This window comes from Benincasa hispida, chromosome 4 (genome assembly GCF_027475165.1).
Source record: "Benincasa hispida cultivar pf3 chromosome 4, pf3_genome.v1.1, whole genome shotgun sequence".
Taxonomy (NCBI): domain Eukaryota; kingdom Viridiplantae; phylum Streptophyta; class Magnoliopsida; order Cucurbitales; family Cucurbitaceae; genus Benincasa; species Benincasa hispida.
Genome location: NC_143481.1, coordinates 23,604,232 through 23,612,676, shown reverse-complemented (window position 1 = coordinate 23,612,676; position 8,445 = coordinate 23,604,232). Strand labels below are relative to the sequence as shown.

Here is an 8,445-nt window from a genome sequence, read left to right as displayed (position 1 = left end):
AACTTTATGTGGAGACATAAAGGTGGATCATGTTCGAGTAAATAGTCAAAATGATCTATAGTATATGAATAAGATTGGGTACCTTATTTCGGTAACACTATTGGATGCAGCCTGCTCTGTAGTTGTTACAAGGAGTTGTAAAGTGCTACAAATGAAATGATCCTAATTTATTCATGTTGGGACATGAGGAGTGGGGGTATCCTTGTGTAAAAGGGTTTGTACAAGATCGGACCACAAAATTAGTCACTCTTACTTTATAACACTATTTATTGTTTAAGACTGACTATTTCAAAGTGATGACCTAGGTAACTTGACCTTAATCCTGAGCTAACTATGAACTCCTGTTTATTTGGAATTATCCTTAGATTTGCATAGGTGAGAGTTGCATCAACAGCGCCGGCTCAATAAACCTCCCATTTCAGGGGTAAGACCGGATAGATAGCTGGGGACATAGGGTGCAAGACGGAATTCACTCCTACCCGCTTTTAGGGATAGTAGAGAGGTTATTCCCTTAAGTGCTGATTCTGGGTCTTGAACAAGGGGTCTCGCCCTCTCAATGGCCTAAGAGGGACTCGGTTTTGTCAATTGGATCACAAAACAATTGTTCATTAAGGGATCAATGGGGACTTAAGGAACAAGAGGTAATTTTGGGGGTAAAACAAAGATTCGACCCAGCCGTTATTACGAACAACCTGTGAAGGGTTGACTTACTAATCATGGTTATATCGAGTGGACATAATATATCTACAGTGAGGGGAGTTCAACTATGGGCTTTAGTGGAGTGACCCATTAGTTAACAATAGGGGTTAGATTGGTCTAATGAGTTTAGTGATTAATCTCGGATCGTTGGAGCCCATGATCTGTAGGTCCACGAGGTCTCCCTACTAGCTCAGAAATGGATTAGTTCTAGAGTAGTGTGATAATTTAATTTGAAACGTTCAAATTAGAATCAAACGAAATTGGAGAATATATATTTAAATATGATTTAAATATATGAAGATGGTTTTGTGTAAAATTAATGGATATTAAATTAATTAGAATTATTTAAATTGTTTAAATAATTATTTATTAATTTTATTAGAAAATTAATTCATGAAATTAATTTGTAAAATTAATAAATTTTGATTTTAGAAGTCAAAAGTGACTTTTAAATCAAAATATAGATTTTGGAAATAGAAAATTATACAAAAAATGAAAAATTGGATTTTTCATCTTCATCTTCAAAATAGCTTACAAACAATCCATTATCTTCAACCTTCGATTACTCCAAGCATGAGATGCATCCCATGCACCAAATCTCTTTGCATGATAGTCTGCAATATATTGAAGGATTAGAGTGAAGTTGAAGTGATGGCAACCGAAAGAATTTCAGCTGAAAATTCGGGTAGAAGAAGGTGTTCTTCATTTGGGTTGTTGCAGTGAGAATTCTCCAAATTCCCTTTGATTCCAACTTATTTTGAGTCCCACAACTCAATCTAAAGCACCAAGAAAATAGTAGTGAAGATCTTGTGGTGGTCTACACAAAGATTTGAAGGAATTAACAGCTAGAAATCAAGATTTCAACGGTTCTTCAAAGGTATGTCTTGAAACCCATTAAATTCTGTTTGAGCATGTTTTTATTTTTGCCAAAATTAATCAATTAGAGTACTCATTGATCCTTGTCGCTTCCACTGCGTGCTGGTACCTGTCCAACATATATGATATAATTAATATAATGTATTTGATTTAGTATAATATAAAGTTTATTTTAGAGGAAATAAATATTTGAATATGATTCAAATATTAATTATGTGAATTGGATTTATATAATTAATTAGGATCCTCAATGTCGCCATCAAATATGATGGTTGTGGTTTATGTTAAACCCATATAACGAATAGGCGGGTTTGCAACCCTCCCACTACGTCGAGGTTCCCTCGACAATTTTGATGTATATGAACTACCAGATTTACTAACATCAACAACTCTTGTTGATATATTAGGCTCTTCAACAACTCTTGTTGAGGTGGGGTGACCGACAATTAATGAATATTGATCAATTTAATTAAAATGTTTAGTTAATTAATCTTATTTCATTAGAGCTTCTAATTTGTATATCCATAGGATCCCCTTGCTAGCTTAATAAGGATTAAATGAGAATCAATTAATTTTGAATTAATTTAAATTGTTCAAATTAATTAAAAGGAACTAATTGTATGAGATGCAATTAATATAATGTATATAGATATATTACAATATAAAGTTTAATAAGAGAGATAAATGTTTGAAGATGATTCAAATATTAATTATATAAATGAGATTCATATAGAAAGTATAAGTTAAAAGTAATATGAATATGATTCATATTAAAACTATAGGTTTTATTATATGGGATATAATATAAGGTTATTCTAATTATATTATTTTAACAAAATTAAAATCCCTTGAGAGTTATTCTACGAGACATAACTTCCCTCATCTCTCTCATATACAAGATCATAGAGGAATTGGAAGAAGACAGAAACATGATACACAGTTGAAAACTCTCTGCAAGGAAATTTATTCCTCTATGTGAAACTCTCTAGAAAAGTTTTCTTCTCCCTCACCAAAATTAATAAGACAAGCCCACAACTCTGTCTTGATTCTCACCTTGAAAATAGTGAGGAAGGTTTGGTGGTAGTGTCCAAGAGATCTTGTGTCATTGCTATGTTCTGCTCCTCACATGAAGAAGTGTTTTTCTTCAAGGGTATGTTTACTCTTCCCTTTCCTCTCATTAATTTAATTGAAAAACATGTTTAGGTCGAGTTATTGTTTATCCTCTTTGTATTCTGTTTTCTCTGTATTGACTTTTGTTCCAAAAACAAATTAATAGACATAAAGACGATCAATCATTTCCATATTGAAAATTCGATTCCTTCGAAAAGTTCTAACTAACTAATAACGTATACTAAACAAAAATATGAACGTTACCACCAGTATAATTGATAAATAAAAACAATAAAAAAAAGAAAAAGAACGAAAAGAACAAAACGGAGAAAACAACTAAAACTTTCCTTTTTTTGTGTGTGTGTGTAAAACATTTTTTATTTTTGTTTTTGTTTTTTTGTCTAAGAAATAGATAAGTTTAGATTTTCCTTGCCGTAACGTTCACGTAGAAACGACATTCCCGCTTGGTTGGAACTTGGAAGTTGGAAGACGAAGATGGCCATATTTATCTTGTGTTTTTATTAAATATTACTTCATAAATATATTTCTTAACATCAAATACCAAAGTATTGTATTACTTAATTTAATTTATTTTTACTTTCAAGATGATCTTAAAAAATTTTATATTATACTTATATGTGCATATAACTATTTATCTATTTCACAAATCTAATATCAATATAGTTCAACTAACATAAAAAAATTTTTTCCACGAATTGTGAAGTAGAACATGCATAATGAGTAAGAGAACCACTTGAGCACATTTTAAAATTTAGAAGATTATTAAATACATCCAAAGTATAATTCAATTGATCAATCACAAATTACTATTTCAAAGTTATTGGTTTGATCCTCATTTTACAATTGTGGACCAAAAAAAGTATAACTTAAAAGTTGAGGTTCTAGCGATCTTCAATTTCTTCAAACTCACTTATGATGTGTTTATAATATATTTTTAAGTGTTTAATTTAAAAAATAAATCATTTTAGGAAAAATTGAAATGTTTGACAATCAATTCAAATAGCTTTTTGAGTATATTTTAATCTGTTTCTATAAAAGTGTTTAAATAAAAAGAAGTTTTTTGAAAAATATTTTTTGTCAGATTAATCCAAATAGACCATTAACTGAGTATGTTTGGGAGTCCGTTTGAAATATTTTAAATTACTTTTTATCATACTTAAAATAATCTCGAAACACAAATTTAAACTCAATTTTCATCTTGAATGATTAAAAAAAATTAGAATTATTTTGAAAATTATAAAAATGATTTTAATTATTTCATAAACGGGTTACAATTTGAAAAGAAAGAATGGGGTGCATCCATAGTTGAATTGGCTTGATATGAATCTTTGTATATATTGAGAAAATGAATCTTTATATTTTATCTCCATGAAAGTGGGGAATGATCTGTATGGATAAGCTTGAATTGAGAACGAGACGTTCGTCATAATAATTTTGCATATATAAAACCCAAAAACAAATGTAACAAGAAATTCAGTTGTGTATATAAGAAACTCCTCAACGCAGTCTGATCCTTTTCAGTTGGGGAAGGCGGGAAGCGAAATGGGTCGTCCAATTCGTGAGTTTTCGTTACAAAATTTTCAGTTAATTGCCTTGATTTCGTGTCTATGTGCTTGTTGGCTAAGTTTCAGAATCAATCTCCATGAATTTCTGTCTAATTTCTTTGCGAAATTATCATTGCTAATAGGCCCAAGAGCTTGCTGGGGTCGCCTAATTTCAGAAATGGCTGCGATTAGACCGACTCTAATCCAAAAGAATCCCTTCCTTTTTTCATCCTTTTCAGTTGGGAGAAGTTCTCTTTCTGTGAGTTCTTCCATCTATCTGTTTCTTTGTTCTTGTTTAATTATTAGATGGGGTTTTTGATTTTTGTGGAATTGGGAAATTTGAATCGATAGGTGAAGGAAGAAATGGACGAAACGCATCTGGAAGTGCCTTCAAATCTCATTCACGAGTGGGTTTTATTTCTTTTTTTTTTCCCCCCTTTGTGTGACATTTGTGTTTGCTCTTCTGCTAATTTACTGTTCGAGTATTTAATGGGAAGTTTGATCAGTTTTTTTCTTCTGGGTTCTTATTTTTTCTTTTTGATAAGGTTGGAGGTGAAAAAATTGGCTAAAGTGAAAGATGAACATAAGCTGTTTGATGAAATGCGAAGGAGATTTTTGAGTTTTAAGAAGCACAAGTACTTGTAAGTAGCAGTTGGTCGGTGAATGAGCAAATTTTAGGATTGTTTGGCTGGATAAAGATAGGATTGGTTTTTAATCCAAGGATTTCTTTTGAAACAGGGAAAATTTGGAGCATTTTCAAGCTCTTGCAGAACTGCAAGCCCCTAAGGTAATTGAGATGATGAGCAGGACCCTACGTTTTCTACTTGATTTGTTTTGCCTTCTTGTGTTGTTGTCCTGTTTTGACTATCTGCCATCACTTAAGTTCATTGTTTTAAAATTACCTTGGATATTGGACACAAGCTCACAAGTAGAACAGTTCATGGTGATTTCTTGTGTGGATTCTAGAGTATGCCCATCCAATATCCTTGGATTTCAACCTGGAGAAGCTTTCACAGTTCGTAATGTAGCAAACATTGTTCCACCATGGGAGGTATGAAGTATTTTATAAATATCTTGCATTATCTAAGTCAGAGTTGAACTTTGTTTTGGTTGTCTTCAGGAAAACAAAGAACTAGTTTCAAGTATTTCGGTTTTACTTCTTTGTACAGAATGGACCAACTGAAACCAATGCAGCCCTTGAATTTGCAGTGAACACACTTGAAGTATGTTATTTTCCATTCTTCTTGCAGTCCGATTTGATCTTTATAATCTCTAATTCTTCACATAAGAGAATGCATTTATTTCTTGAATTCTTAAAAGAACTAGTTTTATGCTCAAGGTTGAGAACATTTTAGTCATTGGCCACAGTAGCTGTGCTGGAATCCAGAGCCTTATGAGCATGGAAGATAATGCACTCGACTCGAGGTTTCACTTTCTTCAACTTCCTCGTACCTTATATATCTGTTTTTTCGGTATGTATTTGTTTTTCAAACTGTAATTTGTAGCTTATTCTACCATGGTAGCTTTGTTCATAAATGGGTGGTGAATGCAAAGGCTGCTAAATTAAGAGCAAAAGCTGCTGGTGCACATCTTAGTTTTGACCAGCAATGTAAACATTGTGAGAAGGTACTGATATCCTTTTGCGGCAAATATGAACCACACAATGTCTGTTTGAATTTCATTCACCTTTAACAGTTAAACTTTTAGATTAGAATCTGTTGATTTCTTTTAAAAGTTCAATCTATCCATCAAAATATATAAGTTCTTACTCTGCTATCCTGTTGAGTTAGTCTAAAAGCTTTTTTTATATTTATGTTAAGGTTAAACCATTTTAGTTTTTGTACTTTTAAATGTCCAACTTTAGTCCCCATACTTTTTATAAATCTTAAAATTAGTTCTCATAGTTAGTTTGAAGTTAATTTCTATCGAAACTAGTTAGGTAAAGACACAATGTGAATGTTCTCAAAATTGGTAGCACAAGCCTAATAGAGACTAAACTTATTTTTAGAAAAGTTGACCATAAACTAGCCATGAGGAGTAATTTTAAGATTTATTGAAAGTACAAGGATTAAAATAGAATCTATTTAAAATAGGAGGACTGAAATGGTATTTTGAACATTGTTTTAACAAGTTAAGACTATTTGGCCATTGCTAAATTCTTCAGTGATTTACAACAATTGTAAAGAAACGAGGGAAGAAAGCAAAGGAAATGGAATAGGTTTTTTCACAATGTCATAGGTTGGCCTAGTGGTCGAAAAGTTCCAATAATAGAAAAAGGCTTGAAGGGAATGGATTCAGGTCATGGTGATAGTGCCTTGTTCCTAGAATTTAGTATTATTAAGTTTCCTTAACAATGAGTGTAGTAGTAGGGTCAGTATAACTGTGCAAGCTGACTCGGGAGATTACTAATCTCAACGATTTTCCTTTTTTCGCCCTCAGGAATCAATCAACCTTTCGTTGAAGAACTTGATGATGTACCCGTGGATCGAAGAAAGATTAAAACAGGAGATGATTTCCGTTCATGGGGGATACTATGATTTCTTGACTTGTACATTTGAGAAGTGGACTCTTGATTACAAGAACACCAGTAGAGTTGATAATGATGATGATCATGGATGCCTTATCAAAGATCAATCAATTTGGTGTTGAGTTCTCCAGATCATCATCCTCTGAAAACTCTGCTGAAATCATTACATTAACACAATGCTCTTGTGAATAATGTATTGTATATGAATTTATCTAGAGATTTTTTTTTATGTACGTTGATCATTTTTCAGTCTCATAAATGATTAATGATCTGTTCCTCACAAATGTAAATTTGGCCTAATGTTTATGTCAGAGTGCATTATCACATTTTATAACATATCGGATTAGAGATGATTGTCTATCGTAGCCTTAATGCAATGACCATGTCTATCGCGATCTCATTTTTCTCCATTACACTCATGGAAAAAGTAATGTACAGTGTGAGAAAATGAAGAATGCAATAGATATGATCATTCCTAACATGATAAGTTATAAAATGCAATAGTGTGCTCTGATGTAAGCATAAGGCTAAATTTCATACATTTATAGAGGACAGATCATTAGTCATAAAGGCGTTTGTGAAAAATCATCCGAAAAAAAAATTGTTATTAAATCCATCTCAACTTATGTCAGAAGGAGATTGGACCCACTGCTACTGTAGCTCCAACCCACTAAAGAGGAGATTTGGTTAAGGAGTTTCTACACATATAACCTTAATTATAATCCAATCTTACACTTATGTTTGAAACTTTCCATTTTTTTCATAAATGCCATTGTGAGCTTTATATTTTCAAGAAAGTGGTCTTTTACTATTGAACCTTCCAAGCATTAAAAGAAAATAAAAAATACAAAAGAGGAAAAGCTTTTCATATCCCACCACGCTCCATTAATGATTCTTTTTAATAATTTCATTTTTCTCTCTCATCTTTTTATATCCAGCTCACATTCATCTTCTTCAATTTCTCTCTCAGAATCCTCCCTCTAAAAACTCTCTCTCTCATCTTTCCGTCGCCACCTCCCTCCCTCCGTCCACCTTGCCATCGTCAACGACGTGTCTGTCAAGATCCAGTTGTCGCCTCCCTCCGTTTGGGCCACTAACCAGCTGTCGTCACCTTCTTTCTTCTCAGATCCAGTGTGTGGAGTGAATCTTCCAACACGGGGTAAGTAGATTCGACGCATCTTTCGGTGTGTGATGAGTAGATCTAGTGCATGACGTTTTTTCTGATGTTGGGCTAGGAGATCCGACGTGGGGTGATTTTTCCGATGTAGGCAAGCAAATCCGGCGTAGGGTTATTTTTCCGACGTGAGGAGAGTAGATCCAACGTGGGATGAATTGTCTACATGGGGTTCTGGATGATGACGGTCGACGGTGATATATAGGGTGGTTTTATATATATATATATATATATTCTTTTTTGATATATAAGATGGTTTTTCGATATTGTGATAGATATTTTTTATTTTTTATATTGAAATTTTATTTATTATGATATATACACTAATATATATTGAACATTAAGTTCATTTGTGATTTATATATACTCCTTTCTAATCTTACTAGTATATTTCATATATTGTTTATAATATTTGCAAACATCTCAGGCAAATGTTTTAATGTATATTTAAAAATAACCGTAAATCTAAACTATGGTATATAATAAAAATGATT

At 32.4% G+C, this 8,445-nt stretch overlaps 1 protein-coding gene and 1 long non-coding RNA gene across 7 annotated transcripts; both read left to right on the top strand.

Annotated features, from left to right (window-relative positions):
* Window positions 1–4,068: 4,068 nt before the first annotated feature.
* On the top strand, window positions 4,069–7,113 carry LOC120075868 (beta carbonic anhydrase 5, chloroplastic-like). 6 transcript variants are annotated; one of them, XM_039029588.2, is made up of 10 exons: window positions 4,069–4,264; window positions 4,394–4,509; window positions 4,602–4,657; window positions 4,796–4,891; window positions 4,989–5,037; window positions 5,188–5,301; window positions 5,420–5,473; window positions 5,590–5,675; window positions 5,774–5,876; window positions 6,690–7,113. In XM_039029588.2, exons 1-10 carry the CDS (start codon window positions 4,249–4,251, stop codon window positions 6,897–6,899), a joined length of 900 nt encoding a protein of 299 aa, XP_038885516.1. In that variant the 5' UTR covers window positions 4,069–4,248; the 3' UTR covers window positions 6,900–7,113. The 6 variants fall into 6 exon arrangements, with proteins under 6 accessions (XP_038885516.1, XP_038885515.1, XP_038885513.1 ...); XM_039029587.2 differs by having other exon boundaries at window positions 5,756–5,876; XM_090313298.1 differs by having other exon boundaries at window positions 4,095–4,289.
* A 682-nt stretch (window positions 7,114–7,795) lies between these two features.
* On the top strand, window positions 7,796–8,218 carry LOC150036585 (uncharacterized). The gene is made up of 2 exons (XR_016529356.1): window positions 7,796–7,936; window positions 8,013–8,218. It is a non-coding gene; the product is annotated as an uncharacterized LOC150036585 (long non-coding RNA).
* Window positions 8,219–8,445: the final 227 nt, after the last annotated feature.

Bases quoted from the DNA above. Each gene is read 5' to 3' on its own strand.
- LOC120075868 (XM_039029584.2), top strand. The intron at 4,510-4,601 runs GTGAGTTCTTCC...TTGAATCGATAG, and splicing joins TTGGGAGAAGTTCTCTTTCT to GTGAAGGAAGAAATGGACGA. The intron at 5,474-5,589 runs GTATGTTATTTT...TTTATGCTCAAG, and splicing joins TTGCAGTGAACACACTTGAA to GTTGAGAACATTTTAGTCAT.